This window comes from Lygodium microphyllum, chromosome 17 (assembly GCF_053477565.2).
Source record: "Lygodium microphyllum isolate KBCC chromosome 17, Lygodium_microphyllum_v1.1.10, whole genome shotgun sequence".
NCBI lineage: Eukaryota > Viridiplantae > Streptophyta > Polypodiopsida > Schizaeales > Lygodiaceae > Lygodium > Lygodium microphyllum.
Window position 1 is genome coordinate 9,454,642 of NC_141151.1, and position 27,234 is coordinate 9,481,875.

Genomic DNA, 27,234 nt, shown 5'->3' on the forward strand with positions numbered 1-27,234 from the left:
CCATGTAACCCTTGATTTCTTCCAACTCATCCTGTATCCTCACCCCATCACAAAGGTTTCCTTCATATTTCTCCTCCAAAATTCTCTCAATCCTCTGTAGACAGCTATCAATGCTCTCACCAAGAGAAATCGAAGCCCTTTGATGTCGAAATAGTGCCTTTACTTGCTTCTCAAGCCCATCCAAGTGATGAATGAATCTCAAAAAACTAACATAACTTTCATATCCTCCAACATGCCTGAGTGCACGACGACTTGCCTTCTTCCTTACAACCTCTTTCCCTTTGCACACATTCATTTGCGCAATGGGAGCGCACTGCACAACATTTGCTAGAGATGCATTTTTTTCCTCCATGCTGCACAAAACACATGCGTCAACATCCAGGTGCATATCAACTATTCTTATCTTATCTTAAAAATTAGAAACAGTGGAAGATCCTAGATGACATTAGATTAACTTCCAATGCATTAAATTTAAACATATGTGCATTAGACCATATGATTGACTATAATAGAATTTGCTATAGTAAGTAGCATCTAAAGTGAGGTTTCAATTTGTTTATCCCACACATAGGACTCAAGTGGGTCTTCAAGATGCATTTGGATTATTTCAAGCAAATTCTCATGGCTCCCTAGTTGAGAGATTAGGCTTTTTGTCACAATGGATGTATCCATTTTATGATGCAAAACCCCCCTTGCATAATGAGAAAAGTCAAGGATCAACGCCAATGCCACAATGACCAGTGAGTTGGTATTTTAGGTGATGTACCTAACATTGCATGGTGCACACCACACAATATCCTTTCTTAGAAAATCATGCCCCACCCCTGCCAATGAAACTATAATTCACACACTAAACAATCTCCTAAGTTTAAAAACGTCAATAACGAATTTTTAATGCCATGAAGGGTTACCACATCCATGCCAACCCCACAAATCGCAATGAGTTGATCTGAAGGATAGTTGTACCTCTGAATAATGAAAGTCACGACCACGAATAAGTAAATAGTAATATAATTAACAATAGCTTTCTAAGTTGAATAATGCCCTACGAATTGCAATCAATGAGGCAAAGGATAGTTCTATCCACATATCCTAAAAACATTTATCAGTAAGATAATAACAACAATAAAATAAGATAACAAAAACAATAAACTAATATTTATATCTAATATCTAATCTAATATTCTATATCTATATCTATAAACTAATTAGATAACAATAAACTAATAAAACAATATCTAATCTAAATCTTATCTTAATCTAATCTAAATAAAATAAGACCACAATAAATTATAAATTATAAACTAACAATAAATAAACTAATAAACAATACAATAATAATAATAATAATCATCATCATTATTATCATTATCGTTATCATTATCATCATTATTATTATTATATTATATAAACTAATTAGTTAGATATTATTATTATTAATTAGATAGACTAATAATATCTAAACAATAATAAAATAATAATATCTAAATAAAAAACAACAACAACAATAATAAACAATAATAATAATAAAATAATCATCATAATTAAATTATAACTATTAACTATTAATTAATTAATTAACTATAACATTAAACTAATAAACAATACAACAACAATCATCATCATCATAAATAAACTAATAATATCCATCTAAACAATGATAAAATAATAACTAAATAAAAAATAATAATAATAAACTAATCCTAATCATAATCATAATCATAAATAATAATAACTAAACTTAAACTATAACTATTAACTATTAATTAATTAAATTATCTAAATCTAAATTCTAAATCTTATATCTTATCTTAATCACAATAAAATAATTCATCATCATCATCTAAACTAATTAGATATTATATATTATTATTATTTAGATATATATAAACTAATAATATCTATCTAGTCTAAACAATAATAAACTAATAATATCTAAATCTAATCTAATCTAAATAAAACAAAATAATACCACAACAATAAACTAACAATAACAATCATTATCATCATTATAAACTAACAATAAACTAATAAGATAACAATAAAATCATAAACTAATTAGATAACAATAATTATAAATAAAACTAATTAGTTAGTTAGATAATAATAAACTAATTAGTAAACTAATAAACCAATTAGATAATATAATAATAATAATAATAATCATCATCATAATAATAATATCTAATTAGATACCACAATAAACTAACATAAACTAGTAAAACAATATCTAAATCTAAAATAAACTAATCAGTCATCATCATCATCATATAAACTAATTAGATATTATTATTATTATTGTGGTATAAATATAAATAAACTAATTAGTCATCATCATCTTATTCTTATCTTAATCTAAACATCGTCATCATCATCATCATCATATAAATAAACTAATTAGTCATCATCATCATCATATAAACTAATTAGATAAAAAATAATCATAAATAATAATAACTAAACTTAAACTATAACTATAAGCTAAAACTAATTAGTAAATTAGTAAACTAATAAACTAATTAGATGACAACAACAACAACAACAACAATAATAATAAACAATATCTAAATCTTATCTTAATCTAAACATCATTATCATCATCATGATATAAATAAACTAGTCAGTCATCATCACCATCATATAAACTAATTAGATATTATTATTTAGATTTAGATATATATATAAACTAATAAAACTAATTAGTTAGTTAGATAACAATAAACTAATTAGATAATAATAACAACAAAATAATAAACTAATAAAACAATTTCATCAATTAAATACATTAAATATAATTAAATGATCTAAATCTAAATTCTAAATCTTATATCTCAATCACAATAAAATAATTCATCATCATCATCATCATCATATCATATAAACTAATTAGATATTAGATATTAGATATAGATATTATTTTATTATTTAGATTAGTTTTATTAGTTTATCTATCTAATCTAATAGTAGTTTATTAGTTTATCTAATCTAATATCTAATAATCTATCTAATAAACAAACTAATTAGATTAGATAGATAACAATAAACTAATAAAACTAATTAGTTAGTTAGTTAGATAACAATAAACTAATTAGATAACAATAAATAAACTAATAAACTACTTAGTAAATAAACTAATTAGTTAGTTAGATAACAATAAACTAATTAGATAACACTAAATAAACCAATAAACTAATCAGTAAACTAATAAACTAATTAGTAAACTAATAAATAATTAGTAAACTAATAAATAATTAGTAAACTAATAAACTAATAAAAGAATTTCATCATTATCATTAATAATTAATAATTAATTAATTATTATTATTAATAATTAACATTAACATTAACAATAAACCAATAAAACTTAGTAATCTAATATCTAAAAATCTAAAAAATAAACTAATTAGATAAACTAATAAAACTAATTAGCTAGTTAGATAACAATAAACATAATAAAATAGTCATAATCATAATCATCATATCATAATCATTAATCATCATATCATAATCATAATTCATATTCATATTCATAGTTCATAATTTCATATTATTAATTATTTATTTAGATTAGATAATTATTTAAATTAGATAAACTTAATTATTTATTTAGATTTAGATTAGATAATCATTTAGATTAGATAAACTAATAAAATACTCATGTTATCTAATCTAATAATCTAATCTTCTAACTTGTAATTCTAATTCTAACTTCTAATAATCTAATATAAATAAATACATAAATAAACTAATTAGATAGATAACAATAAACTAATAAACTAATTAGCAAATTAGTAAACAAACTAATTAGATAGATAACAATAAACTAGAAACTAATAAAACTTATAAACTTAAACTTATAAACATAATAATTAGATAGATAACATAACATAACATAACATTAATTAACAATAATAACATAACATAAACATAAACATAACATAACATTGACAATAATAACATAACATAAACATAACCATAACATAACATTAATAAACGAATTAGATAATAATAAATAAACTAATAAATAAACTTCTAATAATCTAACATAAATAAATAAATAAATAAATAAACTAATTAGATAGATAACAATAAACTAATAACTATAACTAATAAAACTTATAAACTTATAAACATAATAATTAGATAGATAGATAACATAACATTAAACATATTAACATTAACATAACATTAACAATAATAACATAACATAAACATAACATAATAATAATAAAATTAACATTAACATTAACATAATTATATTAACATAACATAATATTAACAAAACTAATAATAATTAATATAATAATAATAATAACTAATATAATAATAATAATAAAAATAAACTATTATAATAACTAAACTAACTTTAACTAATTAATATTAATAATTAATAATCTAATCTAATTAACGTCGCGAGGGGGGGGGCGACTGGGCTGGTAGCGCTATGGGCCGTGTGCCCGAGGGGGGGGGTGCCGGGGGGCTCGTTGGTTTGGTGGCGGGCAGGCCGAGGGGGGCTGGGTAGGCACCTTGGCGGGGGCGCCTTGGTGGGTGGGCGGGTTGGGGGGGGTGCGACTGGGCTGGTAGCGCTATGGGCCGCGTGCCCCGGGGGAGGGGGGGCGCCGGGGGGACTTGCTGGTTTGGCGGGCGGGCGGGCCAGGGGGGGCTGGGTGGGCACCTTGGCGGGGGGTGGGGGCGCCTTGGTGGGCGGGGGGGGGGGGGGGGGGAGACTTGGCGGGGTGTGGACCTGGCGGGCTGGGGGGGCGCCTTCACCGTCAAAGACGTGAACGGAGAGAGAGAGAGAGAGAGAGAGAGAGAGAGAGAGTCTCTTGCACTTGAGTGAGCGGTCCTCTGCAAGCGTCTGGCTCCCCCCTGCAAGCGTCTGGCTCCAGAGAATCTTGCAAGCTGCTCCAGAGAATCCAAGCGTGAAGCCAATTCCACCCTGCAACCAAACAAAAATGTGAACGGAGAGAGATAAAAAATGTGTCATATAGATGTCTCTCACTAATCATAAGAGAAAGAGGTCGTGGGATATTAAAGCCACGTTAACCTCCCACAACCTTGTATGCATGCAATTCAAAATTCAAAAACAGGTTTGGGATTCAAAAGTAGGCCTAGGGAAAGAAATGGAGGTTCGAGAGATACCAAACCTCCAACCAAAATGATAAGTAGATATAGATATAGATATAGATATTAATTGCAGCGACCTTTGATTAATGCCCACGATCCCACTCTCTCACACACTCATCCACTTGAGTTTGTTTTGTAACTACCTAAGGGGACAATGATTGCATGGAAAATGGCCAAGTGAAAATCGTGCCTTCGAGAAAGCGCCCCACAACACTAGGCTTTTGATGCTATTTCGGCATGTTATTTATGTAATTAGAAAAAACAGAGAAAGAGAGGAGGAGAAGCCATGTCGGACATGGCAAGGCAGCGGTGACAAACCTTGCGGACTTTGTCTCTCCGACACGAGAAGAGGGACAGACTCAAAAGACACAGCGTCTTCGGAAGTGAAAGAAGAAGGAAGGCGCGCATCGGGAGAAGAAGGGTGGAGCAGGAGGAGGAGGAGGGACAGGCCAAAATTCCGTCTGATTCATATAGTTCTCTCTCTGTGGATTCTTCCATCTCCGTTGCAGCCCTGGCCCAACCAATCAGGGCACGGCAGAGCTTTTCCGAAATTTTCTTGATACACAACGGATTCACACGTGGACTGGATGCCTCTTCCTGCAGAATCGTAGATGGTTTAGGTTTCACCAAATAGGACAGAGCCTCCGCCACACCGTTGTTTTGCACATAACAGCCGCCTTAATGGAAGAAGGTCAGGTTGTCCCGCCACCTACCATTTGCCCGGCCAATACACAGCAAGATGATCCCGCAAATGCGCATGTTGCAGCCCAGGAAATGCAGGGAGCTTTAACCTCGGGAAGTCTGGATGAAACAGAACGCATTCGTGCTGTGCTGGATCAATTTCAGAAAGCTGTGGAGGACCTCCGGATGTTTACATTGAAGAAGCCTTTTGGTAAACAGTTCGACAGTGATAAGGTACTGCTTACTTTTTCCTCTGCGTCAATATTATACAAAGGTGTTGTACAGATTGATGGTGAGCCCTTTCAGGCTTACACCTTCTGAGACTTTTTACGAAATGAAGAAACACCTTCCGAGGTCCTTGATTATTTCGAAATTGGTGGACTGCCTCTCAAAAAGTTTTTGGAGATCTGCGAGGACATTGATGCATACGGTCTGGACAAAGAGAGGACTTATCCAGGAGTGCTAATCTGCTGGGAGTGAAGATCCTTTACCATTTTTCAGACTAGAATAATGTACCAACAGTGAGATCCCTCCATCTCCTCTTCTTGTAAGCTCTTGAACTCTCAACTCTTCTCCACATCTGGCACAGAAAGGAGAACCCTGAAAGTGCAGGTGCACTGTGTGAATGGTGATGTAGTAACAGCCATGTGCTTGACTGTAGCCAGTCAGGTTGGTGCCATGCCCAAGTTGGCTAGGCTGCAACCCCTTTTTGAAAGGATGCTAGCTAGGTCCAACATTATCTTCCCTGGGCATCTCCGACATTAGTAACTTTTCCTTGAGATTGTACTTGTGCCTAGGATAAGAGTTGCATTTATGTTCACTTTTACAATTTTGATTTTCATTCATATTAGCATGGGTGGTATCTTTATCATTAGAGCAAGACCATATTTTTTCTGCCATCCTTCTAGTAGTAGGAGGACATGATGGGGACTTGGAGGGCAAAATGAGCTGAAGTTTGAGCTGCTTCATCTGAAGGTTAACTTGTTTCCATCTTTACCCTTGATGGAGCTCTAGGACCAGGCTGATTATAGGCATGAACTAGCGTTGGAAGGACTCTCTCATCTCACTCATTTCTTGCAACTAGAGAGCCACGTAGGCTCACCCCAGCTTAAGATTGGTAGCATGAACCACAAATCATTGAATTTTGATTTTCATTCATATTAGCCTGGGTGTTATCTTCATCATAAGAGCAAGGCCATATTTTTTCCACTGTCCTTCCAGTAGCATTGCTAAGCATGGAGGATATTATGGGGACTTTGGAGGGCAAAATGAGCTGAAGTTTGAGGTGCTTCATTTGAAGGTTAACTTGTCTCCATCTTTACCCTTGATGAGCCCTAGGACTAGAAAGATTATAGGCATGAACTGGCACTGGAAGGACTCACTCATCTCACTTATTTCTTGCAACCAAAGAGCCACATATGCTCACCCCAGTTTAAGATTGGTAGCAAGAACCACAAATCATTGAATCTTGGGGCCTAGAGTCTAGGATTGAAGACTTCCCATGGAGATGACTTGTAAGAGATGTAGCCTTCCCTAATTTCTTGGTCTTAATTTCCTCTTTTGAGCATTTCCCTACTACACATTTATTACCCAATCAACTATTGGCTCAAAGTCCCCATTTGGAACAAGTAAATTAATCTATGTTATTTAGAATGGAGTACTTGGATACATCACAACGAGGCATGTGATGTGTATTCAATAGATAATGTATTCAATAGACAATTTTGAATGTGAGTGGCCTAAGAGTGTCTACATATGGCATGGGAGGAATATTGAAAGCCTATATTTTGTAATTGGAAATGGGTTGAGTGTTTGCATTTGGCAAGGGAGGATTTTGGAAAGACCATTTTTATGGGGGACAACATTGACATCTATTTGGATATGAATGGGCCATCTTAAGGTGTGGATGTATTATGAAATGACCTAGGGAATTTGGATTGGATTCAAGGATGGTCTAGAGAATCAGATCTCGAGATGAGCTAGAGGATTTGAACATGCTCTTGGTAGTCTAGGAAATCGGCGTATACAAGAAACAAGACTTGGATGTTATGGCTTTAGTGTGTGTATTTAAAGTAGAGGGGAAATTCTCAACTTGGGTCAGGCATTGATGCATATGCTATGATCTATGGGTATCACCAAAACTTATTTTTATGAGATTATTTGAGCATGTTTTTTGGACAAAACAATACCATTAAGATTTTGAAGATGAAGGGTTTGGGCTTGTGGTTACCTAGTCGCTTAATTTAGCATGAGAGTAAATTGTTGCAAGAAATGCCGACACACAATTGGATGTAGAGTGCTCCTACACCACATGGGATACTTCTTAGCCCCAAAGCTAGTACCCCTATTAGTATTTCTTTAGATTATTGATGCCTCAAATTAGATACAAATGGCTTGATTTTCAGTAGTTTCTTACAACACAATTGTTCCATGGGTGCTCAATGACCTTATCATCTTCATTGTTGCCAACAATGATAGTAGATACTAAAAAGAGAGGGGCATATGTATCTACAATGAGGCATCACTATCATCATCATCATTAGAACCATCCGAGTGCTCATCAAAGGAGTTTGAAGATGACTCCTCGATATTGGATGATGAGACACTCTCACACTCTCTCATTGATGAGGTTACCATCATCATCAAATGATGGTTACCTAGGCATCGACTATGTAGGCAGGGGGATGTCATTATGAGGCATGGAATGGGAGCTACTAGAGTTTTGTCTCACATATGTTTGCAAGCTACTCGAACCCACTCTCCTTGATGTCGGAGGGTGCCGAATGACCATGCCCTTGTTGCCACCTACTCAAACTTCTTACCCACGAGCATATTGACCGTGAGTGCCACGAGTATCCATTGCTATGAGCTCTCTATAAAGCTCCGTAAAGATTCTCCTATTCTTCTCATCTATCTCTCGAGTGTCGCTTGTTAACTTGAATGTATCAACATTCACCAACGCAATGCACATAAGATTGCAAATGCTAAAGTTTAAATTGTAAATGATAAACTTTAAATCTTAAAATGATAAATTTTAAATTTTATGGCAAAGTGCTTACCTGCTTTGGACTACCCATAGTCATCATAGCCCTCATCATGCATAAGCTAGTGTGGCGATAGACTAGCCACTCTAATTATTGTGTGCTATGTGCGAATCTTGGTGTAAATGAGAGAATAGATCCTCCAATTTCTCTCACATGAACTTGAAGAGCAATCTTGAGCAAGGACTCTCATGCCTAAGGCTAGAAGAGTCTCTAGTATGCATCCAAAGTTTTGCCACCCAAATAGAAGCATCACAAGTGACTCCTCCAGCAAGTGGGAGAAGCAAAAGCTACATGCTCTCTTTGATCTATGCAGCATTCTACAGGGACCACACGAGTCAAATTTTCAAGCAGTTCCGAACGGAGTACTCTATCATTTAGCACTGCTGCGACTTGTAGGCTAGATGTATCAATGCTACAAGACCATGGATGGGCTTATGCATCTATACCCATCTCTCTCCTATCTTTAAAACATGTATATGCCGCGTCTTTGTGATCATTGTGCAAGCACGTGTCTCCACCAATGCCGCTCTATAGAAGTGAATGAGGTCCATGATGACGGACCCCTCGCAATCACTTATTTGTAATACTCTATAAAAGGGAGTCATGACAATGACAATAGCGCGGATTGTGTGCCAAAATTGCTCATTGAGGCAAAGTGTTGCATGGCTTTGGTCTCTGTCTTGTGCTCATTCCACTCATTCCATAGGGTGGACACCATTGTTTGGTGCAAGGCAGATCGGATCTCATAAAGGTGCTCAAGCAACAATCACATGCAAGCAAATCAAGTTGAAGAGGGCTTTTTCAATAGGAGTGTGCTATGTCGGTGATGTAGTGCAAGCACCTTTACCTTTATCGTGAAGAAGGTGACAATTGATGTAGCTTTGTGGACCACCCACTTGAGCTTCTCGATGCACTTCAATGACTTGCACATGGAGTCCACACAATCGTGGGAAACTCAGCCTCAAGCAAAAGGTCCATGTGTCAACAATTTGATGCATTGTCGGTAACAACTTGCACCACATTCAAGGGGCCCACAATCCCAAGTCACAATACTGAGAGAGAGAGAGAGAGAGAGAGAGAGAGACCCTCACTCAGAAACATAAAAAAAAAACTGTACGACAAAGCACATATTGATAAAAGAACACAGTTAGGGTTAGGGTAACTCAAAGACAATGAACACAGTGAATGAATGAAGTGATATGACTACTGAATATACGATGCTTATGCAGCAAACACACTATGTAGTGAATGAATACTGTACCTCCAACTCCTATATCTCAAGGATTAGGGCAAGGATAATGAGTTGGAGAGTGTCGTACTTTGGAGTCTGAACGGATCTTGAATTGCAGCAAGGCAGCCTCCGGATGTTGAACACCAACAAACGCAGTAGTGAGAAGTTGGATCTGATGCAGATATCAGTGAGGAGAGAGAAATACTAAAAACGCAAGCAGGACAGCTTGCAAGAGAGAGAAAGACTAAAAACGCAGGTAAGACAGCTTGTCAGCGAGAGAAAATTGCCAAACACAGGCAGAACAGCTTGGCGATAACTTGTAGGAGCTGGCGACTGCTGGAGGAGAGAAAATTGCTAGTCGACACCTGTATCAGTTGGGCGACAACTTGCAGGAAGCAAATGTAGGGATGTGATGATGTGGTAGGCTGTACGGCAGCAGTTTTGTACAGGAACAGCAGTCGCCTGGTTAGAATCAGCTCCAAACTGCGTGAAGAGAGCTGTTAATCAAGCGCCAACTGATGGAGACAGCAATGGACAGCTTCGGATGAGATGTCCTCCGCGAATGGGGTGTGGGCAGCAAGCTGAAACACTTGAAATCTACAAAAACGAGATTGAGGGCTGAATGGAGGGCAGCATATGTATTTATAGAAAGTTTGGGCCCTCCCAAGTGGGTTTGTGCTTATGGGACATAGAAACTCTCTAGGATTGCGGTTCTTTTAAATAAACAAGGTTTCTTCATTAATTGAGCATGTTTTGGGGCTGTTTTAAGTAAAGCTAATGCATTTTTAGCTCAAAGAGAGAGAGAGTTGAGGCTTGAAAGATTCAACTTTCAAGAATCAAGAGAGATAGAGACTTGGGTGGAAAAGAGAATCAAGATAAATATTAGAGAGAATAGAGAGAGAGAAAATTATGAATAATGAAAGGAACAAATTTAAAAGACAATGTATACCTCAAGAATAGCTTACCGAATGTGGCGATAGATGAATGTGCTTGTCCTTTTCCTCCCCCTCTTGTTGATGTCAATGCCTGCAAAAAGTAAGTGCGTAGTGGACATGAGACGGTTATATTGATAATACCTCGTTTCTTACGATCACTCCATCCATTGGTGAGTAGAGCAACTATATTTTGTCCATATGGCCTAAATAGGATCAAGGGCTCTATCAATCCTCTCCTCTTTATCAATCTTTTTCATCCTCATGTCATTAGTGACAGTTGGCTACTTCAAAATGCATGGGATGGCAATGATGAAGAGGAAAATACTTGGAGATGAGGAGAGAATAGAGAAAGTATGAGAGGATTTGAAGGAGAGGTAAGGATATCCACATGTTGTTTTATAGGGCATTTGTCCCGTTATGCATAAATTAAGCCTCCTAATACAAACAAAGCCTTTTTGGGCTGTTTTTAAGGGGCAAAATTAGGCATCATTGTAACATGGAACGGGGATGAGAACGGAGGATCCATCTTGACTCTCTTCTTCAAGGTATTTTGTTCTAAATGCTTGGCCTCTTGTATAAAATTTTCATGGGATTCTTGGCAAAAATTCAACGGGCTTTCAACAATTGGAATAGTTTTTTGAAATGTTCCAACTATTTCAGTTTTCCTGTTTAGATTTACTATGGATTAGGATATCATTAAGAAAGGCTACTACAAAGTGAGACCTAGAAAAGGCCAGAAGACATTTTTCTTGAGCTTCATGGATTGTGGTTGGTGCATTTGTATTGTAAGATTGAATGACATTACCAAAAACTTAGTGTCCATTGGTCTTAGGAACATCTTTGCCTTAATTCTAACTTGATAATAGTTGGACCTAAAATCTATCTTTGTGAAGAATTTCACCCATTGCAATCAATTGAAATTTTAAAAGATCCCCAATTTTTGGCATTGAAAAGTTGGAAAAATGGAAACTTGGGGGCATGAAAAATCTAGATCCTTAAGAGATTTTGCACATGGACAACACACATTGGAGTAGCACGTCGTCGTTTTGTGCAACATGAGTTGGTAAGAATGCTTAGTTTTGTAGAAGGGCATAGGGTTAGTGTCTTGATTGATGACTAGGCCACACATCATTTTATCTATCATGGCCTTGACAAGAAGCTTAAGCTTTTCCAACTGTCTAGTCAGCATTAATCTTTTTGTAGATGATGAAGAAAGACCAGAGTAAAATATGGCACATTGTCCTATTTGGAAGTTAAGGTTATGAGAATAAGGTTAATTTTCAAATCATGAACATGGACATTGCTCTATGCAAAGTGGATTTTAACACCATATAATACATTGGAATTTTTAAAAATATTACACTTATCGTGTTCCTCTGTAGTCCTAGTGTGAATGCTCCCTTATCCATGGGCACTTTTTACCTTGTAGGTGGAGAAGGGTTTTTTTTGTGTGTGAACACCGGTCAGTGGGTATGGTACTTTAGTACCTTAGAGATTGTACTTTCAGTATTATTCTCACATAGTGGATTTGACCTTCTAGCACACTCCTCTTGCTCTTCACTTGAGAGTGTGTGTGCGCGTGCATGCTCTTGAATCCTAACCTACCAGTGGTATCACAGCCATACCTCTTATCAACTGCCACTTTACTCCCGAGCCACCATGGCCTCAGCTGCCATTGAGTCTTGAACTTGGGCAGTGTTGTTTGCGATCTATCTATGTTGAAATTCTGCCTGCGTATCTTGCGTGTGAAGCTTCCCACCCTGAGCAGCCTGTTTGTGCCCATACAGCAATTGTCTATCGCCCTGCCTGTCCAGAAGTTGCTGCATAGCCTGGTCACTCCTGCCTCAACCTTCTCACTATCAGCTTGTCAGCCCTAGACAGTCATGTTTGAACAGGTCGCCCATCTGCAGTGCTACGCAACCTGCCTGTAATCAGTTCCCTGCCTGCTTGACACAACAGCCTGAAGAAACATCTTGAATCAGCTCAGCCGTGATGACCTGCGCAGCATCTGCGTCATGTGTCTCCCACTAGATTGCATTGACGAACATCTCGGTACCTAATGCGACAGTACCTGACAGTCTTATCACTGCCCCCAACAGCATGCACCCTGTTTTTGCCACTTCCAAAAGCTGCCAATTCCGCCCTGACAGTCCCAACATTAAAGTATTCTTATTTCCCAACCTTGATTAGCATTAATCCCATAAAATAAACTACTGATCATGTGCAGCCCCTTCACAAGCACAATATTTGGGGATTTTTGCTGCAGACATCAAATTCTGCTCAATTTCTTCATAAAATTGGGGCTTTTGTCCAAAGCCCCCAAATTTCACGAAAATTTTGCGGATTTTGTGTTTGCTGTACAAATATTGCCCACTTTCACGTCAAAAATTTGGGGCTTTTCACATTCAAACCTAAATTTCACCAAATTTCATCAAATAAATTTGGGCCTTTTGGGAAATTTGTCCCAATCTTTGGACATTGAGGCTGATTTCATCCTCTGCATTGACATTCGGGGATATTGGAGCACTCTCAGCTGCAAAATTTTCTTTGACATCATTAACTGTGCTCAAATTTGTAAGTTTTTTGAGCTTTTCCTTGCGTTTTTTCACACTATTGCACTTACAAGTACACAATGGTCAACTGCTGTTGTGAAAATTCAGTTTTACACAGCAAGCAATTATAGGCCAAAATGACTCGTCAAGTATGTATGGGGATTTTGATAAATTGGACGCCCAAACTATTCAATGTGGGCATACATGATGAAGCATGTTTTGGTTGCCAAACGACTTTGGGGCTATGTATCTGATTCAGAGGTTAGGTTTATAGGCTCCATGCACAAAATGCTCTAGGCTCATCTAGTCTATCCAATGTTACAACTACTTCAATCCCTGTTGCAGCTCTCTCCTGCTATCAATTGAGATGGGATGGGCATGATGCCTAGACACATGCTTTGGAGGTTATTCCACATATTAGATTGTGCACAATGGCCAAGGATGCTTGGAATAAACTTGCTTTGTTGTACTAGGTGTGCAATGAGGCTTGTATAGCTTGTTTGCATAAGTAGCTTGAAGTGGAGCACATGACAAAGGGTGATTTGGTGGATGTCTACGTTACATGTGTAAAGGATTTAACAAAGTAGCTTGCAACTACTGATGAGATTATTTTTGATGCTTTTGTTGTTTCTACAGTCTTGGTTGGCCTACTTGAGTCTTATCAGAGTTTGGTAACTTTGCTTGCTTGCAAGAGATATTGATGCATGCACATTTGATGCATTGGTATCATTGGTATTGCAAGAAGAGCAATCATAGTTGAATTGCTCTAACATAAGTATAGAAAATCAAACATTTGTAGCCAACCATAGGAACAAAGGGAAGCCATGGCAGCTATCAAACTCAAAGGGCAAAGGCAAATCTGCCTTTTCATTGAGGAATGCGAAAGGAGAATTGCTACTCGAAAAAAGAAGAAATCATACATGATTGGTGTTGAAAATTCAACAAGGGCAAAAGGATGCAATAGCTCATTTGGCAAGTTTGCTCTCATTGTCATTGGCATATTGTATAATGCCCTGTATGAGCTTCATTTATATGACAGGAGAGCATTAGAGGATGCATTACAAGTTGATGTCACTATTATGGATGACATTCCGTTATAGAATGCTCGATTCCGTCTTCTTAATTATGGTAGTTTGCTTTGCTTGAGAAGCAAAAACATGGTGCTTGATCCTCCATTGAAAGCACCTATTTATAATGTATGTGAGAGTTGTGTACTTAGCAAAGTGCATCTTGTATCGTTTCCTAAGAGTGTATCTATGTGTGCTGATTAGAAGTTATGGCTTGTGTATTGTGATTAGAAATATAGTCAAATCCATCTAAGGATACTTGTAATTTGTTACCTTAATTGATGACATGACTTGTCATTGTTGGGCATATGCTTCGAGGCACAAATTAAAAGTGTTTGCATTCTTTAAAACCTCCTTGGCCTTGGCTAAAAATGGTAGTGGATGCAAGTTGATTGTGCTCTGCATAGAATGAGGGGGGTAGTATATATCATGTGAGTTTAGCTCTTTTTTGGCTGAAAGGGGGGTTTACAACAGCTAAATCAGCACTAAACACATGTTGAACGACAATTTGATTTTCAACCCATTGATTAGGATACTGCTGATGATGAAGTGGCCGATGAGAGGGCTGCTATTTGGAAGGCAAAACAGTGACTAGATGGCTGTTGGATACATTATGGGACAACAAATGGTTCAATCCACTTCTCGGTAGAACTAGAGCAGCCACTTGCCATGCAAAGGCTAACTTGGTTGAATAGACACTTGTAGCCACTGTTAGCGGATATGTTAGTTCATGTGAGAGTTTGTGCAGGCTAGAGAGGGTTGGGCACATTTTAGATATTTTAGGCAATTGCATTGCAGTTGTTGATTGTGTTTTGTCATCAATATTTTTATTTTGTTCCTTTGCATTTATGTAGGGTTGGGTGATAGTATTTCAGTTTGGTTCTGGCTTTGCTTGGTGTGACTTTTCACTTTGTGGTACATTGCTCAACTTTAGAGAGGGTTCATGTGTATTCGGTTGTCACGTTCTCATCACTATACTTTGGTTATTATTGCTCTTTTCTCTATATGCTTTCATTCCTTCTTTGAACTTCGGCAATCCTTGTGAGTTTGTATCTTTGGCATACTTTTCCCTTGAAGTTCCCTTGTCTTTCTTCATCTTCTGTGTATTTTCCTCATCATGGCTCCTTTGGCATCTCCTCCTGTTGGTCAGCATGCAAACATTTCTTACTCATCTACAAGTGCTATGTTGGAGACTTGCTGTGTTCAGATTTAGGTTTTTGTGAGGATGCTATCTCTTGGTACTTCGGATGTTTTAGTTTCAGAGAGGGGTCATATATGAAAGAAGAAGACGAAGTCTCAATTCTATTCTTGTGGCAAGAAGAGACACCTTTGGAAGGATTGCATGACATTAGTAGCTTTACGAAAGGAGCCAGTGCGGATAGTGATGAAGGGTGATGACTCTCTTGGCGAGTCTTCCTCCTATCTAGGTCCAAGTTTAGGCTCTAGGCTCTAGCTATGTGACCTTGACGATGGTTGTTGGGGCCTACCTTCTAGGTTACCAGTACATGTGATGCAAGACATCCCTCACAACTCTCCAGTGCCAGAGAGGGAGTATGAGAGGGTGGTGAGGTGGGGTAGTTGTGCCTCATCTATATAGGTATATAGGTGCACAGGTTCCAGAGAGAGATTTCCTTGGCTCATCAACCGAAGTTTGGTAGGTTCAAATCTTGGAGTTGGGATTGACGTCTAGGTTCATGATAAGTTGCTTTCTCGACAAAGAGTGGGATTGGCTCCTAGTTTGAGCTACATGAGGGGACACTTTGGCTGGGAATCCATGGCCATATATGTTTAGAGGCATTTTTTTGATAGGATGGTCTTGTATACTAGTGCAAGACATTGTTGACAGATATTGAGAGTTGCTATGATTCTTCTTTGTTTTCATTTGTTTTCAAGAGTTGGTATGATCAACATTGACATTAGATTCTCTCTGAGGCATCTTGATGGTGGGATGTGTTAGAGATCATCGCCCTGGTCGGACTGCACAGTCCAGTCGGACTGCCACGTGGCAGTCCAACTGACTGCAGTACAGTTGGCTGCATTTAATGCAGCCGACAGGCCTATTTCTGGCGCCTGTTTTCTGGCTATTTATAGCCGAGATTTCTGCAGTCTACACACACTTTTTTGCTCTCAGATTACAGACTGGTGGCATGCGCAGATTCCGTCTCTGTTCGCAGATTTCTGACAGGAGACAGTGCAGACTGCAGCGGACTTCGAGGTGAACAGCAGGTTGCATCGTCGAGGTGGAGACACGCAGTCCAGCGCACTGCGCCCGTGTATATATCTGCATATCTTTGTATACAGCACACTTTATGCAGCAGATCTTCATCTTCCACTGTCTCTTTCTCTCTTCTCTCTCTCTGCGTTCTCTCTCTCTCTCAGTCCTACGCTTCCGCACCGCTGCACTCTGACATGGTATCAGAGCAGTGTTGAAGGGCTGATTGAGTGCAGAACCAACCTGAAGAGGAGTTTCTATTGCGACACAAGGCTGCGTTTTCAGCGTTTGAGGGTAGGCAGGAGGGTTGCGCCTCGAAACAAGGCTGAAGCAAGTGTGGGCGCGTAGGAAAGGAGTCCAGGTGGTGGATTTGCTGCTGTTTACTGCTGTTTGACGAGGAGGAAGTTTGAGTTTTCAGCTTTCAAGTGCAGGTTTTGCTTTTTCATCGCCTCCAGCGGGTGAAGAAGTTTTGGGACGCGGAAGAGCCCTAGCAGGCTGAGTTTTCACAGTCAGAGGGGGCTGCTGTTGCGTTTGTGAAGGCATTATAGGTGAAGATGTCTACAGAGATTGACTTGGAGTTCCAGACGATTATGGACCGGAAGGTGCTTGGCTTACTGGCTCTTCCCGCAGATCAGAAGCTCGATGGCGACAACTACCGCATCTGGCGCGTAATGATGTTGGCCATCCTTGAGTCCTACGATTTGGCGAAGCTTGTACAAGAGATCGACCAGCCCTCGGTGAGAGATGAGTCCAAACTCTCTTCCGACGCTCGTGCGGAGTTGGCCAAGGCACAGTCTCACTGGGACAAACTGAATGTCAGGATTCGTTCCTTTCTTTTTCTCTTGTACTACAGCCGTGATAGCTCACATTGAGCACTTGACGGTGGCTCGGGAGATATGGCTGGAGCTTGATCAGATGTATAACCGGATGACCCTTATGAAGCGGGTTTCTTTGGAGGTTCAGATGCGGACCTTGTCCGTGAACAAGTCTTCTTCGTTGCGGGAGCACATCAACAAGCTTAGACAGCTTCAGATGCAGGTTCAGAATGCGGGGAAGCCGATTTCCTCCGAAGACATGGCGATCACACTCTTGTCCCAGTTCCCGCCACGATTCGGTGCTTTCTATTCCGCCCTTATCGCTTCAGGGCGTGAGTCCACTCTTCGGTGGGAAGAGTTGGTTCCTATGGTCTTGGACCAAGAGGAACAACTAAAGGGACATAATGCTTCCAAGTCAGAGGCACTGACAGGTCAAGCCTCTCAAAAGAAGGGGAAGGACCAAAAGAAGAAGAAGGGGGATAATAAGTCAAAGAAGGACAAGGACAAGGACAAAGAATCCACATGCCATATTTGTGGAAAGACTGGCCATTGGAAGAAGGATTGCCCTGACAAAGACAAGAAGGATACCAACAAGAAGGACACGAAGGATTCTGGAGCGGTGGCTGCACCCTCATCAGCTGCATTTCTTCATCTAGCTGTCATTGAGGACTCTACACCGAATGCTTCTGATGTTGCGATGACCGCCCCCCAGGCTCGAGAGTGGATCGTTGACAGTGGTGCCTCCCGGCACATGACTCCTTCATCAGATGGTGTTGCCCAGTTGCGACCCTCGCGTGGGCAGATTCTCATTGGAGATAGCTCTTCCGTGTCTATTGCAAGACGGGGTGAGATGCAGCTTATTCCAGATGGATGCGGCGGTATCCATACCTCAGAGGTCTTGCATGTACCAGGTTTAGGATATCATCTTCTGTCAGTTCATAAGATTTGCTCCCTTGGACTTATGGTGAAGTTTGACAGTGATACAGTGCGAGTCCTTGATCGTGGGTCAATGAAGGTTCTCTCATCCGGATATGAGGAGAACGGCATCTATAAATTGAAGTCTTCCACCGCCCTCTCTACTCTTCTTCTTACCTCTCAAACACAGACAGAGTTATGGCATGCTCGGTTTGGTCACCTCAACTATGATTATCTTCGGAGGGTGTCACGTGGACAGCTTGTTCGAGGGTTGCCGGATATAGTGGTGAGCCAGCAGCCATGCGTCTTCTGCATTCGTGGGAAGCAGCATAGGGATGCCATTCCCCACAAAGCTTCGCGGCGGTCTACTTCACCGATGGAGCTTGTATCTACGGATCTTTGTGGCCCTATGAGGAACGAGTCCTTGCGAGGGAGCTCGTACTTCATGTTGATCGTAGATGACTACAGCAGGATGACATGGGCCTATTTCTTGGCATTGAAGTCAGAAGCCTTCTCCCACTTCAAGGATTGGCTTCTCTTTGAGGAGAACCGATCAGGCCGGAGATTGACGACCTTGCGATCCGACAAGGGTGGTGAATTTGTTTCTAATGAGTTTGCTCGTTTTTATGCAGATAAAGGTATTCACCAGGAGTTTGCTAATACCAACACTCCTCAAGAAAATGGTATTCTTGAATGGAAAAACCGCAATGTGATCGAGATGGCGCGCACCATGATGGAGCACCGACAGATACCTCAGTTTCTGTGGGCCGAGGCTGTGGCTACTGCAGTCCACATCCTTAATCGATCCCCCACTTCGGCCGTTGATGGGATGACACCTTTTGAGGCTTACTTTGGGACTAAGCCCGATGTTTCTTATTTTAGGGTTTTTGGGTGTGATGCCTATGTTCACATTCCCAAGGCTCATCGTGATAAATTTGAAGCAGCTTCCCGACGACAGGTATTTGTTGGCTACAGCTCCCAGTCCCAAGGCTATTGTTTGTATGATCCCGTTAAGCGGGATGTGTACACTAGTCGAGATGTGCGGTTTGTGGAGGTTCTGGCCATATCAGCGGGTGAGGAGCATCCCGTTCTTGGAGATCCAGGGGAGAATTGGGTTCTTGCTACAGTTCCTTTGGAGCCCACGTCTTTTGATTCTGATTCTGTTTCTGACACAGAGTCTACTGTTCCACCGGTCACCCCCAAGGAGTTACCACCGGTGGATATCCCAGAGTCTTCAACTGATGGAGAGAGGCGAGGGGAGGTCCGGCCTCCTCCTCGTTGGGCCCGTGACACACTCCGTGATTCAGGGATCGAGGGGGTCCCTGAGGAGTGGGGACTGTCGGATGGTCCGCGGCGGTCACGGCGGCACCACGCACATTCTACGGAGCTTGTTTGCTCTAACTATTGTTTGATGACCCATGTTATGCAAGATCGAGAGCCCACCTCCGTGAAGGAGGCTTTACAGTCCGCACCATGGAAGAAAGCTATGGAAGCCGAGTTGGAGGCTATTGAGAGGAATGGCACTTGGTCACTCGTGCCATGCTCCCCGAATAAGAAGGTGATTGGCGTCAAATGGGTCTTCAAGACCAAGTACCTTAGCGATGGTTCTTTGGACAAGCAAAAGGCTCGCCTTGTTGCTAAAGGTTTTGCACAGCGCCCAGGGATTGATTGCCATGATACTTTTGCCCCCACTGCTCGTATGGCGACTATTCGAGCTGTTCTTGCCTTGGCTGGCCATAGGAGATGGCCTGTCTATCAGTTGGATGTGAAGTCGGCCTTCCTCAATGGTGATTTGAAGGAGGAGATCTATGTCGAGCAGCCTCCTAGCTTTGGATCTTCAGATGGGAAAGTCTACAGGTTGAAGAAGGCCTTGTATGGCCTCAAGCAAGCTCCCCGTGCATGGAACGAGAAGATTGATTCGTTCCTTCAGTCACAGTTGGGATATCGGCATTCTAAGGCCGATCTGCAGCTTTATGTACACACTTCCGAGGATGGTTGTGTGCTTTTTGTGTTGTATGTTGATGATTTAATTGTCACAGGTGATCATGCACAGAAGGTCCAAGAGACGAAGGCAGCATGGCCAGGCGAAGCAAGTCCGATTGCCACTCTTCGTCTTGTTGATGGTACAAGGGACTTAACATTAAAACAACAATACCTGCTATGCGCAATAGCTAGAAGTAGCTCTACATGATCATTCGATGTTACAATAAAAAATAACATTGCTATGCTGAAATGAACCACAAAGTGTAAGCATATTCAAGCATCAAATACAAATAGGTGAAGCAAAGCCCAAAACCAAACCTTGCTCCAAAGCCGAAAACTTTGTACCATAAATCCAAGTATCAACAAACCACGAAGTACCACTTCTTGATTACACCTATGATAAGTAGATATAGATACATCTACATCCAAACAAAAAATGTTGAAACGTTCCATCAGGCCTAACCAAAATGAAGCTTTCTTTTCTTTGAGGAATCACTGGGAAAATTTCCATTCTCCAACACAGCATGCTCAGGAGAAGCAAGTCCCATTGCCACTCTTCGTCCCGGTGATGGTACAGGGGACATGATAGTCTTTCCTCTCTTTCTTGCACCTAAAATTTTAAAAGCTCACATTGTAAATATGAACACATCCAACAATTGACAAAGATCACTTAACATTGGAATAACAATACCTGGCTTAACACTTGCAAACCACTTGGCAAGCATTGTCACAGCTTGATGTAGCGTCACAAAACAACTGAGGTCCTCAAATTCATACGCCCGCCACCCCCTCGGTATTCTATCAGTGTGAGATCGCCGAAACCTCTTGTCTTGCTCAGTTTCACCCATATGCACTCGAAAGCACTGAGTATACCCACAATGCACCACCTCAATAAAGACTGGAAGTAAAATCTCTATGTTGACATCATCATACAAACGCTCAATGACCCTTGCAAGCGTTCTTCTTATAATATCATACGTTATCACTGCGCGCAAGTTACACTGCAGTTTCTTTTGATACTCAGAAGCTGGATAATAACCCCAGCTTGGAGTAGGCATCTGCAAAAGTCAAGCAAACACTTATATACAGTGTAGGGAATATATACTCAATTACCATCGAGTATATGCTAACCGAATACAACTTCGAGGTTATCTCACCTACACACCAAGCAAGGACTACAAAGCCATTAAAATTCAATAGATACATCTCTAAAAAAATGCAAGCATATCTTCCACTCTCTAAAAAATTCATCTCCGTATGCATCTTTGCAAAAAAGCAATGCACCTCATTGCATCTTCTGAATTATCTCCTTGTACACAATGTTCGTCGTGACATTCACAGTGCTTCCATTCTCATCCAATAACACCCTCACACCGCATGAGGATTTCACCCTTGAAAATGCAACATACAACTGTCCATGTGTAAATACTAGTGTCTTTAAGTAAAGACCAACAACAGACAATGTCTGGCCTTACGACTTATTGATTGTCATAGCAAAGGCCAATCGAATAGGAAATTGCCTCTATCTCCTAGAAAACGGAAATTGCAAGGTGCTAGGAATAAAAGTGATCCTAGGAATAAAAACTTGTTCCCCTACATTTGTCCCTGTTATTATTTCAGCATCTATCACCTTTTTATTGAATGCCTTACACATCAACCGTGTACCATTTTATTGATTTGTCCCAGGATACTTTGATATTTGAGGGGGACGTCTGATTTAGGGATTCATTATCCCGCAGACACAGGTGGTTCAGATCTTGTTTTTGCAGGTTGGAGCGACTCCGATTGGGCCGGTGATGTGGACCACAGGCGGTCTACTATGGGTTACTGTTTTACCTTGGGTGCAGGTGTTATCTCATGGAGTAGCAAGAAGTTGCCCACGGTAGCCCTTTCGTCTACTGAGGGGGAGTATCGGGCCGCGTCTTCCACCACATGTGAGGTTGTGTGGCTTCGGAGATTGTTGGAGGAGCTTGGCTGCCCCCAGACTCGTCCTACTTTGCTGCAATGCGACAATGAGAGTTGCATTGCCTTGGCACGGAATCTTGTTTTTCATGCCCGGACGAAGCACATAGAGATCTAGTACCACTTCATCAGAGAGAAGCTTCTGGATGAGACCATCACCGTGGAGTACTGCAAGACGGAGGACAATCTTGCAGATTTGTTTACGAAGGCACTTCCCTAGGCTCTACTTCGGAGACATTCCAGATTTCTTAGGCTTCTGCCCTGCCCAGGCTCTGAGAGGGGGTGTTAGAGATCATCGCCCTGGTCGGACTGCACAGTCTAGTCGGACTGTACAGTCAGACTGCCATGTGGCAGTCCAACTGACTGCAGTACAGTCGGCTGCATTTAGTGCAGCCGACAGGCCTATTTCTGGTGCCTGTTTTCTGGCTATTTATAGCCGAGATTTCTGCAGTCTACACACACTTTTCTGCTCGCAGATTACAGACTGGTGGCACGCGCAGATTCCGTCTCTGTTCGCAGATTTCTGACAGGAGACAGTGCAGACTGCAGCGGACTTTGAGGTGAACAGCAGGTTGCATCGTCGAGGTGGAGACACGCAGTCCAGCGCACTGCGCCCGTGTATATATCTGCATATCTTTGTATACAGCACACTTTATACAGCAGATCTTCATCTTCCACTGTCTCTTTCTCTCTCTTCTCTCTCTCTGCGTTCTCTCTCTCTCAGTCCTACGCTTCCGCACCGCTGCACTCTAACAGGATGGCCCCCCCCTACATGGATATCCATGGTTCTCTCTTGGTGGTTATTGTTGTATGGACTTTGATGGGTTCTTATCATTGTATCATTATATTGTATTAGATCACTGATGATCTAAGAGAGGGTGTTAGCAGATATGTCAATTCATGTGTGAGTTTGTGCATGTTAGAGAGAGGGCTAGGCACATTCTAGTTGTTTTAGGCATTTTATATTTGTCATTTTTTAATCATGATTGAGACATTTATTGCTAGCTAATTTGAGATTATTTATGACTTAGATTTGGCCTATACATTCTAGCCACTCCCTCCTCCACATTGTATCATTCATCTCCTATAGGTTTTGGTGGAGAGAGAGCAGGTGCTAGTCCCTTCACAATGAATGACTCACGTTGGATTTGTACTGTCTCATATCTTGGTATATGGATTCCATTTCTCGAGCATCTCTTTGCTTTTGAGTTCTTTGTGCAACGTTCTTTTCTTTTGCAACGTTTCTATTTTTTTCTCTTGTTTAGCAGTCTATTATAGTAGTCTTTCACACTTCCTTCATTGCATCCACTTTTGACATTTATTGCATGCAACGAGGAACTTGTTTCTTTACAAAATGCTTTAGAGGATGAGCATTGGATGGTAGTTATGTAGTCAGAGATGGACTCTATCTATGAAAACGGCACATGGGAGTTATGTGACTTGCTAGTTAGCGAGCGTGCTATAGGCACAAAGTGGGTTTACAAATGAGAACATAGATTTGATGGTAACATTGATCACTAGAAGGTGTGTCTTGTTGCCAAAGGGTATGCCCAATGGAATGGGATTGACTATGATGAAACATTAGCATTCACTTCACGTATGACTACCATTTGCATTGTCATTGTGCATTGGTTGGATGTGAAGATTGCCTTTTTGAATGGTGATTTACACGAGGAGGTTTATGTCGCACAATCTCGGCTTTGTTTAGAAAGGCTTAGGCAACAAAGTGTGTTAGTTGCATAGGGCCTTTTATGGTTTGAAATGGGCACCTAGGGCATGGTACGAAAAGATACATGCATGTATGATTACTCTTAGTCTCAGGAATTCACACATTGAAAGTACGCTTTATGTCAGTACAACGATGGGGATAATCTCTTGATTCTCATTCTTTATGTTGATGAAATGTTATTATTTGGATCTCATGAGACACAAGTTATAGCATGCTTTTGATGTCATAGATCTTGGCCGCTTGCACTACTATCTTGCATATAGTTTTTGTAGTTGAGGGGGGCATCGTTTTGCAACAGTCCAAGTACAGTGGGCAGCTCCTTGATCATTTTCAGATGTAAGACTGTAGGCCTATCTCTATTCTAGTTGAGATAGGCCACAAGTTTACACTTGAGGATATAGGAGATCCATTTGATGCTTCTCTCTATCAGCAGGCTGTTGATTGTCTATAGTATTTGTATTATACATTGCCAGATATTCAGTGTGGGGTCTTTCATTTGTCATTCTTAATGCACAACCTTGGTACTATGCATTGGCAAGTAATCAAACATGTCTTTTGCTATCTTAAAGGCACTCATGGCACATGCCTTTCTACCCTAGAGGCACTCCTCTTTACTTACATGCATTCACAGATAGTGATTGCGCTGGATAGTTTGACATGCGAGTGTCCACTAGTGGTAATTGTTTCATGCTTGGTGATTTATGTATCTCTTGGATGGGCAAGAAGCAATCGACAATGGCCACAACTAGCTATGAAGTTGGATAAAGGGCAGTATTCAGAACTACATTGGAACATGTATATGGCTGAGACACCTTTTGGTCGATCTTAGTGTGGAACAATAGTGAGGTGCATTATAATTATCTCAGAGAAGCCATGTAGGGGAGATTGACTTGGTTTAGGTTCCTACACAAGACAACTTGGCAGATGTGTTTACAAAAGCCCTCTCTAGAGAGAAGTTTGAAGCCTTGCAAGGCTTTAGACCTAATACCGTTTGGGGATTCAGTTGCTGATTTCTTGTATACATTCAACGGTTCACGTCATTCACTCAAGGGGGGTTTGTTACACGTATCATGTTCCTCCGTATATTGGTGTGAACACTTTCTTATCCATGGGCATTTTTTACCTTCTAGTTTACCTTCTAGTTGGAAAAGGGTCATTTCTCCGTGTGAACAACCATTAGTGGATGTAATACTTTAGTTCCTTAGGGATTGTACTTTCATTTATTATTCGTACATAGTGAATGTGACCTTCCAACACTTCTCTTTTGTTGTTCATGTCACAACTCTATAGAAACAAAATTTGTATTCTTTTTCATTAATTTGTCTATATAATGATTTATTAAATTTGTTTTCTTTGCACTAATTAGATATTAAGAAAAGTGCATTGGAGCTGGCCACTGATGAGTGGTCACAGGTTATGGTGGACCCACGTGGTGGGTTAGAGAAAAGATAGTTCATATTTCCACCTATATGGCCCGATTGGGCGCCTGTGACCAGAACTCACGCATATCAGGGTTAGACTCGCACACAGAAAGGATTGATGCCTTGAAGTGTGGGCTAGATCCGCCAGAACAGACAGTTACAATCAACAAGATGGCATGATCATGAAATGCTTGTACAATGTGCATGTGTGGGCTGAAAGCTTGAAATGCACATTTCTTTGCATAGGAAAGTCACATGAAGATTCTGATACCGTCTTTGCGATGTACACGGAAAAAGCTTTCATATGACACCCATATTGGGGGGGTCCCTAAATTTTAGGAGGTCCCTAAATTTTAGGAGCCTCGAATTAGCCTAAAAATGCTAGTTCTAAAAAATAGGGATGTCATTCTAAAAATAGTAAATTCTATACTCTGACTGTGCTTACTAAATTTGGTTGTTTCTATTCTTGACAGTATTCAGTCCAAAAAGGAAGGCCATAGAGAAGAGACAAGTGTCAAGACACTTGTTACACAAGTTTCCAAGTGTCCCACCACTTGTCACATCTCATGATATGTGGCTGGACACTTGTCTTGTGCTACTCCACTTTCCCCTTTTGTACTAGCTCTTCCCTCTCCTATAAATAAGAGCTCGTTTTTCTTCATTCAGCATCATTTTTCTTTGCTGTAAACTCATGTACAGCACCCACAGATAGCCAGAAACTGGCCTCATCCATCCCCATCATCTGTTAGCAGTCATGTTTGTCATGCCTTGTCATCTCCTGCCTGTGAGCCTCAGTCTGAGTCAGACGAGGACATTAGGAGCTCTGACATGTCTGTCATGTGTTATGATGGGGGAGGCTAGTCACTCTTGATTGGCTGTCTTAGGTTGTGTATTTCTTTTTGGCCTCTTTTAGTGGGCAGCCACTGGCTGCCCGGCCAGCTTTTTGGTCACTGTTGTGGGGCGCCCATTTTAGGGCACTTTTAGGGTTTGCGCCCATTTTAGGGTTAGGGTTAGGGTTAGGGTTTGTCCGTTGCCTATTTATTGGCAGCCCCCCTCCCCACTTGGTTAGTTGTCTTCTCGCAGATTCCGACACTCCTTCTCCCCCGTGGTGGTGCTACCATCGTCATCAGCCTGATCTGGTGCCCTCACTGACGCTGTGGGCTGCGTGCAGGGACTGATCAGTCCATTTCAGTGTATTCAGCATTCATTTCAGTCAGTGCAGATTTCTCTTCCTTATTTTTTGCTTTCTCTCTCTCTCTCTCTCTCCCTCCGTGTTCGTATTTCCTCTTCCGTTGCGCACTCTCACATGGTATCATCGCCAAATTGAGAGTACATGGAGCTGAGTTTTACGCGGGAGAACACCCACCACTCTGCGTTTGCTGGTCAAGACGTCTCCAACAGCTGAGGCGTCATCCTCTGCACCATCTCCTTGATCAGGGCGGCCTGTTTTGGTATCAACAAATTTGCGTTTGCTGCTGGCGCCTTCTCCAGTGGCTGCCACGTCATCACCACCCTCTTCCTGCTTGCGTTTTCGGCCTGGGTGGCCCTTCTCCAGCTGGG

The 27,234-nt window shown here is 40.5% G+C and overlaps 1 protein-coding gene across 2 annotated transcripts in view; it reads left to right on the forward strand.

Annotated features, from left to right (window-relative positions):
- Nucleotides 1–5,349: 5,349 nt before the first annotated feature.
- The window catches only part of LOC148021558 (uncharacterized), a 37,001-nt gene continuing 15,116 nt past the window's right edge, over nucleotides 5,350–27,234 (forward strand). Inside the window, exon 1 of one of the 2 annotated variants that reach the window (XM_087696982.1) lies at nucleotides 5,350–6,042. In XM_087696982.1, the coding sequence (XP_087553108.1) occupies nucleotides 5,809–6,042 (234 nt within the window). In that variant the 5' untranslated portion in view covers nucleotides 5,350–5,808. The remainder of the gene's footprint in view (nucleotides 6,043–27,234) is intronic. The other variant, XM_087696983.1, reaches the window with a different exon arrangement.